The following is a 21,827-nucleotide window of genomic DNA, read 5'->3' on the forward strand; positions in this document are numbered from 1 at the left end:
CTCAGGACGGCACCTGTAGCACGCGCTTCCCCTCGCTGCCTGATCTGCAGAGCGACATTTAAATGCAGCTTCTCAAAAACGGAATGTGAAATGCATAAAATGAATTAGGAGTGGAATTCGCACCTAACCAAAGGGGTGATATGCTTTGAATTACAAGTACAAAATTAGCTTCAAAGCGAAGCTAAAGCTCCTGCATTTCAAATTATTGCAGAAAATGGATTGAATTCTGCAGAGATCAGAAAGATACCGCATCCGAGGTCGATGTCAAATGATGGCGAAGAAATCAATTTGAGGGGGGGCTTGACTTGTGCTATGACCACGTCCCATTAGTGATACCAAGCCGAAACAGAGCAGAACGCGATTTTAATCTGAAATATTAATCGGCAATAAACGCACAAACTGCATCTCCAAATGGTTCATTCTCCAGATCGTGCGTTCTGCGAGGCTGGGACACGATGCTGGCAGCAGGGCTGTGCAGCCAGCTCAGCAGCACCGCGAACACTGGGGAGCAAACGAGGACAGTAAAAGGGGGATTTTGGAGAAGGGCAGCGTTGAGGAGCAACAACAGCCCTCAAAGATGGGGAGAGAGGCAGCTTTACACCGAAGGGCTCATTGAGAAGCCCCCAGAAGAAGCCCCAACACGTGGGCTGGGTGCTCCCCCCCCCAGCTCAGGGCCCACCCATGGCCTCGGGCACCTGCAGGGATGGGGCAGCCCCAGCTCTGTGCAGCAGTGCAGGCCCTCACCGCCCCCGAATAAAGAATTTCCTCCTCACTTCCAGCCTAAATCTTCCTTCTTTCAGTTTAAAGCCATTGCCCCTTGTCCTAGAATCATAGAATCACCAAGGCTGGGAAAGACCTCCAGGATCATCCAGTCCAACCATCCACCTGCCACCAGTATTTCCCCACTAACCCATGTCCCTCCCTCAGTACCACACCAAAACGGCTCTTGAACACCTCCAGGGTCAGCGCCTTCACCACCTCCCTGGACAGCCCATTCCAGCACCTGACCACTGTTTTGGAGAAGCAATTTTTCCCAGTACCCAACCAGTCCTATCTCTATCTGCCCACATACAAAGTCGCTCTCCATCCTGTCTATAAGCTCCCTGCATATACTCAAATACATCACCAAAGACGTTTAAATCTCAGCCCCTAGTTGCTCCTGTCCCCTTTCTGCCCCCTTTTCTCGGACCCCCCACCCTCCTGCAGCACCTCACGCTGTGCAGGGCACGGAGCTGCCTGCAGATGAATAATGCAAGGGAGCTGCTCCTTGGGGCCTCTCTGCTCAGCGTGCCCTGAAACAGCTCAGCTCCCAGCCCGCAGGATCAAACGAGGCAATCAAACACTGCAGCAGCTGGCTCTGAATCCTCCATCGCTCCGACTCCTGCGAGCTGCTTCCTCCGCCTCACAACGCAACGGGATTTTGAAGCTATGGGAGGAGAGCAGGCAGAGGGGAGGAACGCAGACACCACACACCTCAATTCCTGCCCTGGTATGCAAGGGTTTATCCCTTGGTTGCAGCCTCCTTGGGCAGCGGGAGGGTGCCAGGGTGCTGCAGCCTGGCTGCAGGAAGGGGATAGAATCGTAGAGTCATTAAGGTTGGAAAAGACCAAAAGATCCCATGGGGGATGCACGTGGGCAGGCGCAGTTCCTGGAGGGAACAACCCATGGCTGAGGATGGTGTCCACCCCAGCCCTAAAACGCCACTGCCACTTCCCACTCCAGCTTGGTTGGGAGAGGAGGAGAAGCCCTGCGTAGCACTTAAGGGAAAAAGAACTGAAAGTTTCCTTAAAGCCAGGTTCCCCACACGTATTTCTCCTCCAATATTACACGTAGAAGCTCTTGGTGGGGAAGAAATGTGAGGCAAAATCCCAGGGAAACTCCCCCAGAGCCCAACGCAAAGCCCTGCTTCCATCACTCACACGGGCAGGATTTCCCCCTCCTTCCACAGCAACCCCTGACCGAACAGGGGACCCCAAAGATGGGGGGGCACAGCATCCCCAGGACAGCAGCACCACTCGGTGGCATCGTTCTCAAAAGCTCTGGCACGTGGGGACAGCCTGTGGAACCGGCATCGCCGCGATCGGAGGCGCTGAATTATCTTCCGCAGCGCACAACAAATAACGCTAATGGAAGGGATAATGTCAGGCAGAATTACACTGGATTTCAAACGGCACTGATACACATGTGAAGCAGACATATAATTAGCACCGTGGTGCCTTGATAACGTTAATAACGTAGCTAATTATAGCGATATAAATAGCCTGATTAATTGTCACCAAACATCAGTATCACTCTTTGAAAGGCATCCCCAAACCTCGCCGCTGTTTGTCAGCGCTCGGGCACTGAGGCCATGGCAGGGAGCAGCAGAACGGCCCCGAGGGTTCATTCACCCTTCAGTGAGGCTCCTTCCTGCTCGGGATGGCCACAGCTGCCCCCTGACACCGTGCCAGCCACAGACTGCACGTCCCCTCTGTGCACCGCCCTTTCCATGCACCGCCCTCTCCATGCACCATCTTCCCCTTGCACTGCAGAGCACTCCCCTCGCCTCACCTTCTCCATGCACCATCCTCCCTTTGCATTGTCCTCCCCGTGCACCGCCCTCTCCTTGCCCCATTCTCCCCACGTCCCCATGCACAGATTTCTCCAGACGCTATCCTCCCCACGCACCATCCTCCCCTTGCAGAGTCCTCCCCGCGCACTGCAGAGGACTCCACGTCCCATCTTCTCCTCGCACCATCCTCCACCTGCACTGTCCTTCCTTTGCACCTGAGACAACTCCTCTTGCCCCGCCTTTTCCACGCACCATCTTCCCCACGCACCGTCCTCCCCCTGCACCCCAGTGCCCGCCGTGTTGGAGCCTCGCTCCCTCCAGCTGCACCCGGCAGTGCTGCAGCAGAGCCAGAGCCCAGGGCAGGAGGCTGCACGGCAAACCCAGTGCCGAGCGGTGCAGCCCCCGATCACAGCGTGCTCCAGCACCCCGAGGGCAGCAGGGATGTTCTCAGAGCCTCTGTCGCCGCTCAGCCCTCGCAGTCCTGTTTGCTTTAGATTTAAATCGCTCTATTGAACAGCTCGTTGGAAGGAAACAGAGCCAACTGCCTTCTCTTTTAATAACCCGAAGACAAACAGTGAGACGTGCTGTAAGCGCTTACAGGGAAGCGTTTTCACTTCTCTGCTTCCCCGAGCTGGGTTTGTTCCGCTGCTTCACCGCGCAGCCCTGACACCAGGCATTCACCAAGCAAGGAGCAATGCATCCCAAATTCCTCCTTGCGAGCTGCACAGGGAAACTTTCCCACCTCCCCAGCGCCTGAAAGCCGCAGTCAGGATTCTTGGGGGATTCACTGTGGACTCTACCCCTCTCCAGCAGGAACGCTCCAGCTGCGCTGACTTGGGGATGCTCCAGCCCCCACCCAGCACCTGGCTGCTGGGGCCGGGGCCATGGGAAAGCTGGCAGCTCCTGTCCCGCTCCCATCCCCGCCGCAATCTGCGAGCACAGAGGGGGAGGCGAGCCCCCGGGTTTCTCTTGGAAGCAGACACAGCGCCAAGCGGCTGCTCGGGATGGGCTGATTTTGGCTGATCTGTTGCTTATGCTCCGCCGCAGCGAGACTGTTAAACCGGAGAGGGAGATGTTGAGATAGACTCGCAGCACAAACTCAGCCTCGGGGCAAACTGACTTCTTTAACTCCTTGTGCAGGGAGAGGAGCAAAGAGCCCTGTGCCTTTTGCGTGCCTTCTCCCTCCGCTGCTTTTTTTTGTTTTGCTGCTGCAAAAGCCAACAAAAAGAAACCACAAACAGCCGCACAACGCATGGGACGTGAGGGCGGGCATCGCTGGGAACACACAGGGCCGGTGCTGACCCCACACCAGCCCCACGCACTGCCCCCAAAATCTTGCTTATTTCCTTCGGAAACCCAACTTCTGTCGTCCTCTCTGCAAAGCGATCACCTCTGCCTTCCTCCAGTTCATACCCAAGCGTTCTGCTGGGACGGCACAGCGGGGTTAGTGCCAGCGGGCAGCCCTGAGCTGCAGCTGCCGAGCGTGCTGCAATGCTCTGCTGCAGGCAGCACGGCACCGAGCACGCCCTGCTCGTTCTGCAGGACGCACCAGCTCAAAAACAGACTTTTTTTTTTTTTTATTGCTTGGCGAGTCGGCAGCTTCGAGAGCGATGTTTTTCCAGCGCTGCCTGGCTCCTATCGTTTCAATGAAAACCAGGCCTGGGTGGAAATGAACGGAAAGCAAATGACAGCACCTCCCTTTGTTTTTGCTGAGCTGACACGTAGCTGCGCTGGGCAGAATTCAAATCACGGCGCTGCACTCCTGCTGCATCCCGCAGCATCACCCGCCACAAACTTCGCCTGCCTCAGCTGCTCCTAGAGGCTCTCCCTGCAGCTAACACGCTGCTTCATCTCCAGCGGGCTGCAGATGGCTGCAATCTGGAGAACGCTCCCTTTGCAAAACCAAAGAAGGGCAGAGCGGGCAGCACGGCCCCGCAGCCCCTCGCTCGTGCTTTGCTCTCTTTGCTCGCAGCGGACGGACGGGCAGACAGACAGCGCGCGGATGCAGCGAGTGCCAAGCTGTGAGTCAGAGCCGGGCCGGTCACGAGGCTGGCTGCAAAACACCGAGCGTTTCGGGAAGCAAACAAAGGCACCGTGCTGCTCCCTGCTCCCTGCTGCTTGCTTGCTGTGAGCCCGCAGCACCGAGCCCAGTCCCGCTCCCCAGTCCTGCACTGGGAGCCCCTGTTATGCTCCATCCACATCACTGCTCGTCCCCGGGCTGTGCTTCCCAAAGTCACTCATGCAGGTGGCCCTGTCTGTCCCCGCTGCTGCTGGTCACCCTAGCTGTCCCCTGGGCCCCCCAACCCACAGAGACCCATGAGGTGCCCAAGGTGGGAGATGTCACCCGGAGGGAGAGGGCACAGAGCTGCCCGTCGCCTTCCTGCATGGAAAAGGAGCCAGAACATTTTGGTTACGGGAATTCCAACACGGGCTGTTTCCAGTCCCCAAACCTGCAGAACCCCAAAGCCTCAAGGCTGTTTTATTTTCTTAAAATCTTTTTTGAAAGATGGGGCACTCTCCCAGTGAACAGCGTGGGCAGAGAGCCCATTGGAAGCGGTGTCCTCGCGTGGGGGTGGGAGGGCAGGAGCTCTGCCTGGCTCCAACGCAAGGCAGACCCAAACCAGAGGGATGTCAGGTGGGGATCAGGGCTGGGGGCCACAGGGGACCCCAAGCAACGTCCCACCCCAAGCCACGTAGAATTGCTTTATTTTAAGGCGACGCTGGCACGGCCCGTGCGCTCCCCGCCCCCTCCCAGCTCCTTTCCTGCACATTCCCAAGCGGCTCCAAAGGCTCCTTTCAAAATGCAGCGGTGCCGCGGCACAATAACAAAACCACCACATTGATCTTCCTGGCAGAGGCCTCCACGAAGAGAAAACCTTTCTCTGGTTCCCTTTTCTCTCCTCCGTTTCTCCCCCCATCTTGCTTGACCAGCTAATCTTTGCTAAGGGGAACTTTTTGTTCCCTCTGACGCCGCTAATATATGTGTTGGCAAGGATGCCTGCAAACATACATCTTCCGTGAGAGGCCTTGTCACGGGCTTTGAAACCGGAGCAATTAGCATTTGATTTGGATCCTTCGCTGGAGATGATGTACCACGCTTTGAGAAGCAGCCACTGAGCACTAAATAACCCCCACGGGCGGATGCTGGAGGTGTGACGCAGCCCTCGGCTCGCCCAGGAAGGATTGCCCAGGGTTGAATAAAGATAACTTCCAAGGGAAGCTCAAAATCCCGCTTTGCCCTTTTTTTTTTTTCATTGCAGCTGGCACTTTGCTTTTCCAAGGGGAGAGGCTCCTTGAGGAGTCAGGCAAAGGGGCCAAAGTGCACAAACCCAACGGCTGCTGTCACCTCCGGGTCTGGCCCTGTGCACAGCACTGTCCCCTTGCAGCAGGGAGCTGTGCATTCAAGAAATGGCCCCGTTTCCACAAATACCAAGACACGCGTTGCCTGCGGGGTGCTGCCCTGCAAAGGCCCTGCTTCAAGCACCCAGCAAACACTGCGCGCTGGGGGGATGCGTCCTCCAGCCGGGATCCACAAAGAAGCTGCAGGAATGGATAAAACATGGGAATAAATGGGCAAAACGTGGGGATAAGTGGATAAAATGTGGGAATAAGCAGATAAAGCATGGGAATATGGGATGCAAAGAGGGAGTGGAGGGGATGGCAGGCTAGGAGTGAGGATAATGACTGCGATCCCACCCATCGAGGAATGCCTTCTGCCGGAAGATGCAGCACTTCAGCTGAGCTCTGAAGCTCAAGCAAAGCCCAGAGGGAGAGCCTGTGCCCAAAACAGCCCTCAGGAAGGCACGGGTACATCACAGCTTTCAGCTCAGCAGCTCTTCAAGCTGAGAAATGCATCTGGAGCTCCGGAGTTATCGTGTTTATGCAGCAGCAAAGGGAAGACGGGTGCCTGGAAATAACCCGAGCAAAACCCAAAGCTGCAAACCCCTCCTGGACGGTGCCAGCAGCTGCCTGGACAGCAAGAGCCACACTTTGTGCCTGCTTTGCTTTGCTTTGCATTGCCATCTGCACGTCCTGCAGCACCGGCCGCTATGTGCCAGGTGGGTGCAACAGCAGCACGTTGAGGTTTGGGTGTATGGGATGGCACAGACAGCAGCTTCAGGATAAACCATCCCACGCCACGAGAAAAGGGAGAGACCAGGAGCAGCCACCTCCACGCCACAACCTTCCCTTCAAGGCAAGCAGTGAGACGCTGCAGCATCCCTACAGAAGCGCAGTGATTTACTGCCCCGTAGGCTCCTGCATGGCACCAACACACACGTGTGTGTGCATGGCACTAATTAAGCCCAACTGGAACATGGAACAACTCAGCACCTGCCCAGAACCAATGCTCAGCCCCGAAGTGAAACAAAACAGAAATGGGAGGAGAGAATGGGTTGAACCCCACCACTCGGCGAGTAATGCATGCAATGGCTAACGTGGGTTTGGGATTGCTCTTCTCTGAGATCTTTGCTGGCGCAGCTGGTGCCATCCTCTGCTGCCCAGAGCGCAGCAAACGCGTTGCAGGAGAGCACTGCTTCCCTCACTGTGCTTCTGGGAGAAAAAACGACCAAAAAAAAAAAAAAAGAAATAGATCAAAGAAGCGAAAAACCTTCTGGTAATCTTTTTCTTTTTTTTTTTTTTTTTTTTCCTCTCCTCTCTTCTGTTTCCCAACTGGTCCCAAACACATTTCCTGCTGGGGCTGACAAGGAACGCTGTCAAACTGAAACAAAGCAATAATAAGCATAATAAAAACGGCAGCTTCGAGAAGGGAACGCCGTTCGGCGGAAGGGAGCGGGGGCTCGGAGCCCTGCTGGCATGGCCGAGCTGCCCCACGGCCAGCAGTGCAATGCATGGGCTGCACAGCACCCGGCAGGGCCAGCCCAAGCTCCGGAGGCGAGGGCACCTCAGCTGGTCCTGGAAATGAAGGCAGTGCTGTAGCAGTAGCAAGCAGAAGCAGCCAGCAGCACGATGCGTGCTGAGAAATTCCCAGGGCACGTGCCTCATCTCTCTCTGCTACGGAGAAACGAGCCCACGAGCACGAGTTGTTCCTCTGCTGGGAAGGGATGCGCTGCAACACAGCCAGGTCCCGCGGCTCAGGGAGCACCAGGAATAGCAAAACCCCACGAGGAATAGAAAGGCTGCGAGACCGTGCGCTAAGAGAACGCGGGGTTCAGCGCTGCCCGGAGACACCCAGATGGAGAGCACCACAAAGATCTCCCACGCAGCCCCTCTCTGCCATTTTTTTGCTGGTTTTTTTTGGAGCTGACAAGAGACCCAAAGCTGCAGACAGCGTCCTGCCCCCCCAGTGCCCCCCCAGTGCTGCAGCCTCTGTGCTTCACCTCCAGAAAGGTGAGCGGGCAGACGCCGAGACAAGGAGTTGAGACAGCAAATCATTAACGGCACATCATGTTTGGCCCCAGTGCTGACAGCTCCATCTGAAAGGCAGGTCAAGGGAATCAATAGCTCTTCCCCGCACAGCTGAGAGCTCAGGAGACCCCCGCCGCTCTCAGCGCTGACCCCTTCCAAGCCGTGGTATGATTCCATGAAAGGCTTGAGGCTGAGCCACAGTTTGGGGGCTGCAGCGTCCAGCTGGCACACAAAGAAACAGGGCTGGGACAGCACCCACACCGATGAGCTTAAGAAGTGAAATGAATCAATCCAGGCAATGACTGAGCACCTCCCCCAACTCCAAAGCCTCCCGAAGGCAGCAGAGGCTTTGGGGAGGGCAGACTCCCAGAGCCCAGCCCTGTCCTGGTGTCCTTGCTCAGGGGACAACCCAAATCCCAAAGCCACGAGGAGCCCAAAGGGCAGCGCCCGATCCCCAGCTCACGTTCTGCAGAGGTGAAGACGTGACAGCTCGTCGGATCAAAGCGCTGCACGGGGAAACAGCTGAGCCAGCGCTGCTCCCTGGGAACCCATTTCAGCTGCATGAATGAGGGCTCCTGCACGGCTGCTTCCCATGGGGGCTGCATGGAACCAGCGCCGTGCTGGGAGCCCAGCACCCATTCTGCCAGCCGGCGCGTGCTGTATGCCCAGCCAACGGGCCAGGGGGGCTTTCAGGTTTTATTTCCATGAGAGATCATCCAAGTCTTGTGAGCATCACGTGCAAAGGGACGGGTGGTGCTGTACCCCTGCATCCCATAGGCACAGAAACGCCCCTCACACCTGTCCTCACCTCACAGCCATCCGTGGGTCAGGCTGCAGATACAACCCTAGGCAGGCACCCTCCACCCCGGTGTGTTCCTCCCAGTGCTATCTCTAAGCTCTTTAAGCTCTCCGTTTTCCAACTCGCTTGGCTTCCCATGGAGGAACCAAGCGTGAGAAGCTTCCGGTAAGAAAAAGATTTTTACGGAAACACGTATTTTTTGCAGCAGCTAAGTGGGGCTGAAAAAGAAAAGTGGACTTGCGGAGCACCCTGAGGGTTCCACCGAGTTATGGGCCCCATAGAGCACCAGCACCACCAGAGCCCACCGCAGGGCTCCAGCTTCCCCAGCACGCGGCCCGAGGAGGTCCAGCTCTCGTCTTTCTCACCCCATAAACCCGGCAGCCTCCACCCATTGCTAATCCCAGCCCCGCTCTCCGAGCACTGCGGCAGCATGCAAGCACTTAGGGTCAGTTATTTTAAGCCGAGCTTTCATAAACGCGCATTGCTTTCCGTCTTGTTAACGCCACGCTGCAGACACCCTTTACCCTGCTACCCTGAAGCTCATTAAAACGTCCCCTTCATCAGCGCGCGGACAGGACAGAATTCATTCCCGGGAGGCCAATGGGGGTCAGTTCTCGAGGCTTATTACATCAGACCTTGGATCTCCTCAGCTCTCTCCACCACGAGCCCCAGGACGCGGAGCTGCAGCGCAACGCTCTCCTTCTCCCTGACCTTTATTTCCAAGCCATCCCCGTTCAGTGTAAGAAATGAGCCCCAGCAGCACACGCAGAAGGACATCCCGAGCACGTTTTCTCTTGGACCCCTCCAGATGCCAGATGTTCGGTTCCCAAAAGCCCCTTCCGAGCAGCACGGAAGGAATCCGGCTTCATTGCTTTGGCACGTCGTGCAGGACACACGCCTTTCTGCACACGGCCCCTGGGTGCACCCCGTCAATCAGCGATGCCCATACGAGCACGGGGGGCTCCCCCAAACTTTCCTAGAGGGGGAAGTCACATATTGCTAAGAGCATTTAGTGCCCCATCTCACCCCTTGCTGCTGCCATAGCCCCGGGTGCACCCACAGCACACAGTGAGGGAAGCCCTGCTCACATCAGGCTGATGGGACAGAGGTGATGGCACCAGATATCCCCTCCCAGGAGCACTATTCAGGCAGCACTGCATCCCATCTTGAAGGAATGCAGCTGGCAGGAGCTGAAGAGACCCCCAAAGTGTAGAGCCAGAGCTGACCACGAACATCTCTGCTCTTCACACCTGGTGACCGTTTTGCTCCGTGCTGTGCTAACCCAGCGCTGTCGGGACATCCCATGAGGGCAGGGCTCTCCCACCGCAGCCACCCATGAACCAGGAGCTCTGCAAAGCAGCAGGGTGCAAGAGCTCGTGCGCCTGGAAGCCAGCTCATGAGGCTCTGCTTTCCCCATCACCTCGGAACGACCGGAACAAGGCGTGCGGAGAAGGGCAAAGCTGGAAGCGCTGCCCTGCGGGGATGAACAGAGCGGGAGCTCTGCAGGTTTCCAACCTCATGGGCCCAAGGTCCTTTCCCAGCCCCAGCACGGCGGGATTTTGTTCAGCACACACCCTGCTACGGCACGTGACGCTGATAGGATGCTGAAATCAGTTCTTAAACAAACAAATCCAAAAAGCAGCACGCCAGCCGTCACAGCAAAATCACCTACTAACGCCTGCACGCCTACCTAAGGGCTTAATGCCGTAACGACAGCGATATGCAGCACCTCAGAGCGTGACCTCGAGCCTGCTCAGAAATCCCTATGCCATTTACCCCAGCGCACAGCACCCAGCCTCCAAATAACGACTGGAAGAGCCCGAGCGCTCCCAGGACACGTCCTCCGAGCGAGCAATAGCTGAGCGCAGCCAACAGGAGCTGTGCTATCCCCAGCCTAACGAACCGAGCCGTGCTAATGCAACGCTCTGCATAATTCATGAGGGCCCGGATTCAACACATCCTGAATAATAAGCGGCATCCGTGAGCGGGGCAGGGAGGGCGAGCTGGGGGGCGATGCCGCGGGGTCGGCGCTGTGAGTTTTGGGGAAGGGATGGGAACGGGGTGGAGATGCGAGCACGAGATCCAGCACGTGGGATGAGCAAAGCACAAAGCGAAGGGAGGAGAAGCCGGGGTGCAATCTCAGGCAGTAAAAGGAGGGGAAAGAAAAAAAAAAAGAAAGAAAAAAAAGAAAGAAAGGGGAAAGGCAACAAAATAGCCATGAAAAACCAGTCCGGGGTATTGTCCCACCTATGGGCAAGGCTCAGAGCTGCGAGGAGCCCAGGCAACCCCCAACTGGGCGCCCTTCATTTGGGAGCTGGGACCACGCTCATTTTCCCGAGCAAACCTATTCAGGCAGAACCCAAGCAGAGGAAGCTCAGCCCCACGCCCTTGCAGCCACCGTCAGACAGAAGCCCCGAAAAGATAACAGCTTGCAATCGTTTCAGGAAACAGACGTGCTGTGCCGGGGAGGAGAACGCCCGCGTGAGTTTGCCCTGCAAGAGTTTGGGTTGCAGAGCAGCACTAAGTGGGAATTTAGGAACAGCAAAGGGAAACTCCGAGCAGGAGCCTCCAGAGAGATGTTAGAAAGAAAACCGTAGCACGAAAGCAGCTGCATGGCTAATAAATCTGTTGACAAGAGGAAAATAAAAATCTGTTCCACCGCGTGACAAGGGCTGGATGCGATGGAGATGAGGTTTGATGGGAACCAAAAGTGGCTTAAAAAAAAAACTGCAGGGCCGCAGCTCGAGGACTGGCACAGACTTGTTCCAGCGAGGAAGAAGAATTATGTATTAGAGATTATTCCCCTTGTCCAGAAATAGAAAATTGAACTGCTCAACTCGTCATCTCCCACGTAAGCCTGTTTGACAGACACCATGCCCCCACCCCGCCGCAGGAGCCAGCCAAAGCCAACGCTGGACTTTGCACGCACTTAAAATCCTTTCTTCATTATTATTTCTTTCATTATTTTTGCGGTGCTTGATCATCAAGACCATTGGAGGGACAGTCCATGGGGTGGCCACCCGAGAGCCCCACACTGTTGCTTGACCTGGGGGCCATGGCCACCCCCCCCGAGCAGGATGCGTGTTATCCAACACCGCCTCGCTTTCCGTGGCTCTCCTCCCATAGCCCATCGGCACACATCAAACACGGGAATGTTGGGGGTTTGAGCAAGAAAGCATTCCCTAAAGGCCATAAACCCAAGGTCCTGCCAAGGGAAAATGCTGTGGAACTGGAGGTGCAACGCGCTTCCCACTCCATTGCACAAATGTCTGCCTGGCAAAGCCCCTTTGAGTAGGAAATTCTGCACGTTCCATGCACCCCAGCCTGTGCACGGGGCCTGAGTGGGGCTTCCCCACAAATTACTCATCATAGAATTAATAAGGCTGGAAAAGCCCACCCGGATCCCCAACCCCACCCCACCGTGCCCATAAACACGACCCTCAGCGCCACGTCCCCGTGGTTCTGGGGGACCTCCAGGTGACCCCACCGCTCCCTGGGCAGCCTGTTCCAATGCATCACCACTCTTTTGGAGAAGAAACATTTCCCAATACCCAACCCAACCCAACCCTCCCCCGCTGCAACTTACGGCCATCACCTCTCGTTCTGCTCCCACCCAACTAATTGCCGTCTGAGCGCTGATCATCACAAGGCAGGAATTAAGCAGGGATTTCGCACCTAATGATCTGGAGCGGCTGAACTCACACAATTCAACGTGCTCCTGGATTTCTCATTTCCAATCGACCAGCGCTACGGCTCCTGCCAAAAATGTCCCCATCCTCCTCGGTAACTTGGAAGGGCTAAGAAGGCAGCATTCCCCTTTGCCTGTTCCTTAGGGTTTGAGGCATGTTTGAGGTGTTGCTGCTGCAGCACTGGAGGCTGGAATATTGGTTGGGATGGGGAGAATGATGCAGGATGAGATGGTGCTGGGCAACATCACCCGGCACTGATTGAACGGGCAACCAGTGCACGAAATCAAGGCATTTGTTTTTCTGTTTGTTTTTTTTTTTTTTACTTAAAACTAACTCCATGCCTCCTTTCTGCAGGCAGTGAGGGCTGGGGGTTCATCCTCTGCTGCTGCCTGGTTGCAGAGCTGTGGTTCCTGCACGGCGCAGCGCCCTGGTGGCCCCAGTCAACTGGCACACCCCAGTCAGCTTGGTGGTGAACTCAGCTTTGGCAAAACACCCACCACCTAATCAACCTAATCAACACTGCTCTTGGTCTGCTACCTCAGGGCCAGTTCCAGCCCCCTGCTATAGCAGGGATACCTCCCTCTAGCCCAGGTTGCTCACAGCCCCATCCAGCCCGGCCTTGAGTGCTCCCAGAGAAGGGGCATTCACAATAATTCACTAAAAAAATCCAACTCCCTGCCCAAAAATGGGATCGCTGGGAGGGAAAGCAAGGCTCCCAGCGCTCAGTGCTGATTTCTGGTCCTTCTGACCCACAGAGGATCGGAGAAAGAGCAACCAACACTGCAGGCTGGGAGCTACACCAGACACGAGGGCACGCACTGACCCCTTTTCCCATTGCAGGGAAAATAAGCTTTGTACTTCCACGAGACCCATGCCCCATGGGTAACCACATGCCTGCAGCACACCTCACACTGGTGTTTTTAGCAAATCCAAACAAAACCATGCCGGCAGCCCCAGACAAATGCAACAGAAGACAACAGCTTGCTCAAGAGCGACCCTAAGCCCGCATATCTCCATCACGCCAAAAAAATCACGCCAGCATCTCCCATGCCAATAAAGCCAACCACAAGGCTTTGCATCTCCATCTCCAGCTGGGACCTGGAGAGAAGCAGCCCAAGCAGAGCTGCCCAGCAGTGCCAGCAATCCTCCTGCTCTCAGCTCCTTCACATGTGCGGGAGAAGGAAAATTAAAAAACAGAACCACACACACACACGTATATATATATATAAAATACAGTTTAGCCCCATGGCAGTACAGTAAATCATAAACGAAGCAGCAATCTCAGTGACTCACACCGTGCAAGCGAGGACACGTCCCTTACTCCCCAGGCACAGGAGCCCCACGCTGCAGCACCAAGGAGAGGCTCCTTGCCCATGTTCTTCCCACCCCATCGCCCTCTGCAGAGCCCTGCGGTGCTCATCACCGCCCTGCACGCTGGCTGTGTAGCACAGGGATGTATTCAGGACGTTTCTCCAGCTTCAGCCACGCTCACGATAACGCGCCGGGGGCAGAAAGCGTGGTGGGGGACGGCTCACCGCTCCCCTTGCAGCACAGAGCAGGAATGAAAGCGTTACTTCCATTTGAATTTTTTGGCTATTTCCAGCACGTCGATCGATAGAAATCTCAGCAGCAGCAAAAGGAGCTGCCCCCCCGACCCAGCTCCTGCAATGGGAGCGGGGCAGGTGGAGAAGCAAAGCAGTGCATTGCTGACCCCTTTTCCTGCAAACTGCTGCTGCTGCAGAGCCACCAGAGCTCACGCAGCAAACCCCGTGTGCTGTCACCTCCCTGACCCTGTGCCCAGCTGTGATTTAGGGGTTCCGAGGCGCCCACATCTAGAACTGGCTGCTGGATTCATCAGGGCCGAGCCGGTTGGTTTGCTCCTCATCCACACCCGCTTTTAATTTCATTTTTAGCACCGATTTTGCAGAGGTGAGCTGGTGGGCTGCTCGGCGTTCAGCATCCCACCCCCTAACGCCGTGGGGAAAGCCAGCAGCAAGCCCATGGGTTTTGGCCACTGGCAGCATCCCGCGTGCACGATGCCGCCCAGCTCTGCAGGGAGAGCTGCAGGAGGAGACGGGGCAGGGAGATGCCTTCCACAAACTGGTGGAGCAAGAACAGCACCCGAAAGCAACGCGCCTTGGGCAGGCAGCGCGGTGTAAACACGCAGAGTTGGAGACGCAGGGAATAATAGCAACAGAACACACCTTAAAGGGGGTGGAGGTGGGTCCCGAAATGCCTCGCAATGGCACGCGGGGATTTTGGAAATGCTGCAGCCCAGGTCCTGGCTCCAGCGTGCAGAGCTGCAACGCTTCGGGATCGAACAAAGAACCCCCCCCCGCAACCAAAGAGGTTTGCAGAATGCACGGCCCTTCGGACAAATTAAAGTCACTTGCTCCAAGTTTCCATCACACACGTGCAATAATAATAACAATAATAAATCTGGAAGGCATCGCTAGCTTGAGCAGCAGGATGAAAGCCGTGGGCAGCTGGGCTGCAGAGGGGGAAGCCCCACATCGGGTGGGCAGAGGATTCCAATTGCAGCCGAGGCTATAGACGAAGGCTGCGAGCAGATGAGGACTAAAGGCAGCTGCAAATACTGAGTCTGGGTTCAAAGCTTGGCTCAGGATGGATCCCGTGCCATTGCACGGGGCACCCGAAGAAAAGCACAAGAAAAGCGCAGCTGCTGCACGCCGATGACTGCACTGCAGCCGTGCCACCTGAACCAGAGCCCTGCAGCACCTACAGAGCAAAGAGCAACAAAAAGAGGAAAGCTTCCACCGCGCATCGCTGAGTTACAAAACCAACCATCGAGCGGCAGCTCGCTTAACGCCGTACAGAAGCACTGGTCAATGCAGTTTGATTTTCCACGCTTTGCAGTCCATTACACTGTGAGATTTATCTAAGGCCCCAGCAGAGAGTGCAACTCGGATGAGGCATTTCTGCCCGCGCGGACGGAGCCTGCACCGCAGTTCATTTGGCATTCACACAAGCAGCGAAGCCTTCATCCCTCTCGGCTCGGCTGAGCAGGCAGAGATGCAGCTTTGCATTTCAAAATTCATTTCTTCCATCCGCTCCTCGCGCTGCAAGGGATAAGGCAGCGATCCACCCGCCGGCCTTGGGAGAGGAAACTTTCTGCTGGGGGAGGGTTACCCTGGAGTCATCCCACACCCACGGCTGGGTGCTCGCACCCCATAGCCGTCCCCAGACAGACCTCACCTGGGCAATTCCCACCTGCGAGAGGAAAAGGGAGGCTGGCCGTGGGGGAAAGGAAGCTGAAAGGAGCATGGTGCCAGCAGAGCAGCTCCGGCGTCAGGGAGCAAGGAACGCACCCACGTAGGATGAGCAGCGCAGGGGAACGTTTATAGCAGAGGAGAGCTTCCCTCCTCATCCAAAAATCCCTTCAGACTGTTATTTAAATGCAGGGGGGGGGGGATGTTCTGGCAACGTGCACACATTGGGCTGGTTGGAGCAGCAGTTCAGCTTGTCAGGGTTTTCGTCTTCACATGAGCCTGCTTGGCTCGCCGACACGACGGGGAAATATTAAAAGGGCTTTAACTCCTGTCCCGGGGTCCGATTGCAAGCAAACATACACGGACCTTCCTTTCTGAGGCTTCCAATTTGCTAATTGAGACGTTTCCTCATGGAAAAAGAATGTTCTGAAGCGAGGAGCCGCTGCGCTGGCGCGGAGCAGGGGATACAGAGGTGAGGTGCAGCGAGGGGCTGTGACACCCACAGAGCTGGGAGGTTCTGGGAAGGGCAGGTGGGAAACCTGCCCGGGAAGCAGCTCGTGGGAAACTCGTCGTCTAGGAGGAATGGATGCCTGCGGAGCGAGCTCGGCTCTTCCCTTTTTAAAATCAACCCGACACGCACGGAAGAAGTCGTCTCCATTTGTGCAAGTGATGGAAGTGTTCCTTCTGCCCTCGGGAAACGAGAGAGCAGGAAAAAAATCGATGTTGTCTAAGGGATTAAGGAGACAAAGAGCCAAGAAAAGCACTTCTGGGGCAGCACAAGCCCGGAACATTACGGGACCGAGGAAGAAGTGCAGGAGAAGGGCTGCAACTGGAGCACAACCACAGGTGCAGCCCCACCAGTGCGACCCCAAACGGGACCAGCTCTGGGTTTTTAGTATTAAAAAAGAGGGAGAATTTAAACCCTTTTGCAGACTCACGCAGAACGCGCGGGGGACAGAGAGGGATTTCTAACTTTATATAGGTCAAACCTCATCCACACGGGTTCACATGGTATTCAGCCCCAGCACAGGAGCTGCATAGAAATGAAGCTTGGAGCACCCAGAGGGCTGCCTGGGAGTTTGCTCTCTGCGAGCACGGCAGCAGGGATTCACTCTGGATCGATGCGAGGCGCAGGGTGGAGCGAGGGGGGTTGGAGAACAACTGCTCCTTTCTGCAGCTCGAGGATGGGAAAGGCAGCGTGGTGACACTGCTGGGACAGCACCGTGCTGGAGGTGGCACTGCCCATTGCCAGATGTCCTGCAGGACAGAGGAGCAGTCTGGGGTGCTGGGGCAGGAGAGGGGAAGCTCCATCCCCGCTTCCCTCTGCTTCAATCACAGAATCATTCAGGTTGGAAAAGACCTCTAAACCACCAAGTCCAACCCCAGCCCACCCCCCCGTGCCCATCACCACGTCCCTCAGTGCCGCATCCCCACAGCCCTGGGACGCCTCTGGGGACGGTGATCCCACTGCTCCCCGGCAGCCTGGGTCGGTGCATCCCTGCTCTTTGCAGTTCTTCCTAACACCCAACGTGACCGTCCCCTGGCGCAACTTAATGCCATCACCTCTCACCCTATCATAGTTACCTGGGAGCAATAACTACAAGATGGACCACACACTGCCACAACCTCCCATCAGGGAGCTGGAGAGCACCATGAGCCCCCTCTTCTGCAGACTGAACCACCTCAGCATCCTCAGCCCCTCCTCATAGGGCTGGTGCTCCAGGCCCTCGCAGCTTCCTGCCCTTCTCTGGACACGCTCCAGCACCTCAGTGTCCTCCTCGCAGTGAGGATCCCCTCAGCTCCATCTCATCTCTCATCTAAGCGTGACGTTTCGTGGCGGGGAGCCCCCCCCGCCAAGCCAAATCCTCTTTCAGCCCAGCGATGCTAACGGACCACTCCTATTTCCGAGCCATTTGCACAGGCTCCCCGCTCCCTCCATCCACGCCCAAGGAAGCTGATGAGCAGCAGAGCCTCCCACCAGCAAATGGAAACGCAGAACCCGGAGGAGCCCACGACCCCCACCGAGGAGATGCCCCGCAGCGCCGCGCACCCTCACCTTGAGCTTCTCGAAGCGATCGCTGAGCGACGCCACTTGGTGATCCCGGTGCCGACCCACCAGTTTACATAAGGCACAGATGAGCTGGTCGTCAGCCACGCAGTACATGTTCACCTTCTCGTTCTCGTGTTCCAGGCAGGTGAGGCCTCGGAAATGGGCGTCGGGCACGGGCTCCACCAGGCGGTGGCTGGTGAAGGGCTTCTTGTTGGGGTGGGTGGCCCGCAGGCAGCGGTCGCAGTAGGACACCTCGCAGGTGATGCACGTCTTGACGGCGTCCCGCGGCGGGTCCTGCTCGCAGAACTGGCAGGCGATCCTCTCGCCGCTCACCGACATGGCCGGGCTGGGGCGGTAGGGCCGCTCGCGGCGGCTCTCGCTGGGGGAGTTGGGGCCGCTCAGGGACGCCTTCTGGAAGCGGTCGATGATGTTCTGCAGCGTCACATTCCTCTTGAGGCCCTCCAGGCCGCGGTGGTTGAGGGAGATGACATAGCGGCAGGTAGGGCACTGGAAGGCGCTGAGGGGCTCGATGCTCTCGCCGGAGGAGCAGCCGGACACCAGGATGCGGTGGGCGCAGCTGAAGCACAGGCTGTGGGCGCAGGGCAGCAGCAGAGGGTCTTCGAATAACTCCAGGCAGATTGGGCAGGTCAGTTCGGACTCCAGTGTTTCCATCTTTAGTTAAAACGATCCCAATCCAGCGTCAAAACCCCGGGAAGCTGGTCTGTGACCTGCCAGAGGGGGGGGGGGGGGAGAGCAGAGAGGGGTGGTGAGAAACGAAGCTGGGCTGCTCCTTCCCACCAGGAGCGGGTACACATGGAGGTCAGAAACACCCGAATCTGCACAGCTTTGTGGCTCTTTAGGAAGAAATTTCTTTCCCAAAAGAGCGGGGATGCACAGCACGGGCTGCCCAGGGAGCGGTGGGGTCACCGTCCCCGAGGTGGAACTGTGGGGATGTGGCAGTGAGGGATGTGGGGATGGGCACGGTGGGGTTGGGGATCTGAGAGGGCTCTTCCAACCTGAGTGATTCTGTGATTCTTTGCACCCCGACGCTGCCCAGTCCAGCCCCCAACTGGTACCAGCGTCAGGGAGTTCTGCAGGACACAGGGAATGCTGCACTGGGAGCACAGGGAGGGGCCTCTCCATCACCTTCCACCAGGAAGGACGACTCAGACAGCGAGGCCAAGAACAAAAATGGGAGAAACCACACCATCCCATGCTGCCAAAAGAGAGCAACCAGGGGCCGTGCTGCCTTCCCATGACCACAAGGGCAAAGCCAGGCCCTGAGCACCCTCCCTGGTGGCTGCGCAGCCCCTCCTCGTTTCGGCGAAGGGGAAGAGGTGAATCACATCCCAGGAACCGAGCAAAGCGGTTCCTGAGGTCTGACACTGCCCCACTCCCGGCTTTTAGCAGCGGGGAAGGAAGAGCAGCCAAATTACGGGCTGCACGCCGCCGGCCCTCAGCTGTCCTCAACCCAGCGATGCCCAAATCAGCTCCAGCTGGGGGAAAACCAGCTCCAGGCCAGCAGCGGGCTCCTTTCAAGCCACTGCCCGAGCGTCCCCGAAATGCAAGCTTGCACGTGGAAGAGAACAACAGCCCGCCGGGCGCTAACAAGAGAAACCGCACGCTTTCCTCCAGCTTCAGCACGGCTGCGTGCGGTAGCGAGGACTAATTAACGAGGAGGGGCACGGCGGTGGGCTTCCTCCGGGTCTGCTCTGTATTAGAGGCGAGCAGCCCGTGCCGCTGGCGAAACTGCAATCAATTAGCCAGCCCCGCTGCTTCCCCGCGGTGCAGGAACATGCTGGAGGAGCCTGCTCGCTGCTCAGAATTAGCATGCGAGTGCACAGGCTCAGCACCAGCCCGGAAACATCTCCTGCAAATGAGAGGCAGCGTTTAATTAGGTGGGAAGAGGCTGGGGGAGCGGGACAGGGCCCTCCCCGCACTGCGGCTGTTGGGGATGCTCCACGGTGGAAAATGCAAAGTGCAGGCAAGGATGCACAGAAAGGGCAGGATGGGGGGGGGGGTTCCCACTGCAATTTGCGGTGCAGGGGACACCTGCAAGGGAACCCGCCCATGGGACGTCAGTGCCGGTACCCAAAGGGTGGGGGGTGTGCAAGGAGCCCCAAACCCCCTCCCCAAATCCACCCTTCTAGGAGCCCTCGCCGGTCGACAGCTTTTGCTTTCCAATTCAATCCACAAGTTCAGGAAGAAACCACCCAGGAGAAGCTGCACGGTGTCGACCCCTCTGTACCCGGTGCTTGCCTTCTCCTCGCACACCTCTACCCCAGGAAGGCAGGCAGACGCTGCCCAGGAGCTCACAGAGCCCAGACCCAAGCTGCAGCCCCACGCCAGCTCACCAGGGCACCTCTCACCTCGCTGCATCCCCTCCTGTTAACTCACAACTCAGCGCCTGCCGACAGCAAACACCATTAGCACTCCGCCCGCCCTCATTGCCCCAAACAGCATTTGCACCGGCCTGGAGGACAGCTCGAGCTCCTCCCTGCTCCAGCTCAAGGGGCTCACGACATTCAGCAACGGTTGCACATCCTAAATGCTGCAGCAACCTCACTGCAGGCTCCGCAGCACCGCAAACCGCCCGGGAGCCGCGGTTCCCCCCCTCGCTTTGCCGCGATGCCCCGGGCAGAGCACGGCATCCTCTCCACCGAGCTCCCCGCTTGGCTTTGGTCCTGTCGGCTGCTTGCACGTTAACCTTTGTTTTCCTCCTGCATCTCAATCCTTGAGACAGCGAGGAGCCCTGCAGACCACGCTGCCGCGCGGAGTGGGCGCTGCACCTGCGTGAACCGGGCGCTCCGGAGCCTTTCATGCCGCGCGCGCTTTGATGTTCGCTTTGATGTCCGGGATGAGGAATATAAACCCATCCGATTAAAATCTGCTTTGTTGATAGTCATTAACTCCCTAAAAATAAAATTAAAAAAAAAAAAAAAAAAAACAACTCGAGGAGGGGATGGGGTTTACAAACAGCACCGCGTGGCTGTGCCCAAAGGTCAGCCGGGCTGGGACGTGGCCGCCAGCAAAGAGCCCTGAAATGAAGCTGGAAAGAAGAGCAGGCGGGCAGCGTCCTCCCCGTGCATGGAGGCTGCTCGGCAGCGCCGCATCACGCATCCCCACGTGCTGCCCCGAGCATCCTCTCTTCTGCTCCCCAACGGGTGGATGGGGAAAGTGGCGGCTCAGGGACAGGGGAAGCACAGCAGACCCCAACCTGCCCCACGTCAGCATCCAGCCCGGCTCACCAGCAGCATCCCCAGCCCAGCTCGGAGCACCGCCAGCCCCACGGGATGCAGCAGGGAACTGCACCGAGGATCACTCGGCACTAAGGCATCCCATCACCTCTGCCAGGCCCCCGCGCTCCCCCCACCAGGGAGCTCTGCACCCCCCCAGGCACAGCTCTGTGCTCCACACAGCCAAACTGCTCCGCTTCTCTCCAGTGCTCGCAGGTGGGGGAGCACAGCCCCCCCCGGGCCCAAGGTTTCCACATCAACCACGAGTTTCCCTTTTATCCCCCCCCCCCCCCACACACCCCTCCTTTCCTTTTCTTCCTTCTTTTCTCCCCCCAAGGAAATAACTGCAGCCAGAAGGGCTCCGCCGCTTCCAAGAACGAAGCCTTAAAAAATAAGCTGCGTTGTTCCACCCTTCTGTTTAAAAAAAAAAAAAAAATTGAAAAAAAAGTTATAAAAATACGACAACCCTTTCCTTAATTGGCTCCGTGACAGCGGGATAGAAGACGCGGGCAGCCGTTGTCTTTGCGCTTTTCGTCGTCTTGGGGAAAAGGAGCTGGGAAGCAGCCCCGGGGAAAAGCAACACCCCCACCCGGCCCCACGTTCGCTCCCAGCCCCACAGCGACCCACGCCCGCTGTGGGGGGCCAAGGGGAGCCCCGAGGGCAGCGGTCGCCCTCCCCACGCGCTGCCCTAACTTTGCCCTTGGGACAGCTCTGCCAGGAAAAGCAGCCGGCCCCCACGTCATTAGCGGCAGCTCGCTAACGAAGCCGCTCCGAGCGGCGAGGGAGGGGTCACGCAGCCGGGCTCATCCACGCACCCAACGCTCCCTAATTTCGGTGTCCTGGGCTGTGCGGGTGCACAAGGCAGCACGGAGCAGAGCAGGGTCCTGCCCCTTCCCCACGGCACC

General features: G+C 57.3%; 1 protein-coding gene across 1 annotated transcript in view; it reads right to left on the bottom strand.

Moving 5' to 3' along the window:
- MID2 (midline 2) overlaps positions 1-18,431 on the bottom strand; it is a 43,893-nt gene extending 25,462 nt beyond the window's left edge. Inside the window, exon 1 of the mRNA XM_021406308.1 lies at positions 17,693-18,431. Coding sequence (XP_021261983.1) covers positions 17,693-18,358 — 666 coding nt within the window. The 5' untranslated portion in view covers positions 18,359-18,431. The remainder of the gene's footprint in view (positions 1-17,692) is intronic.

This window comes from Numida meleagris, chromosome 8 (genome assembly GCF_002078875.1).
Source record: "Numida meleagris isolate 19003 breed g44 Domestic line chromosome 8, NumMel1.0, whole genome shotgun sequence".
Taxonomy (NCBI): domain Eukaryota; kingdom Metazoa; phylum Chordata; class Aves; order Galliformes; family Numididae; genus Numida; species Numida meleagris.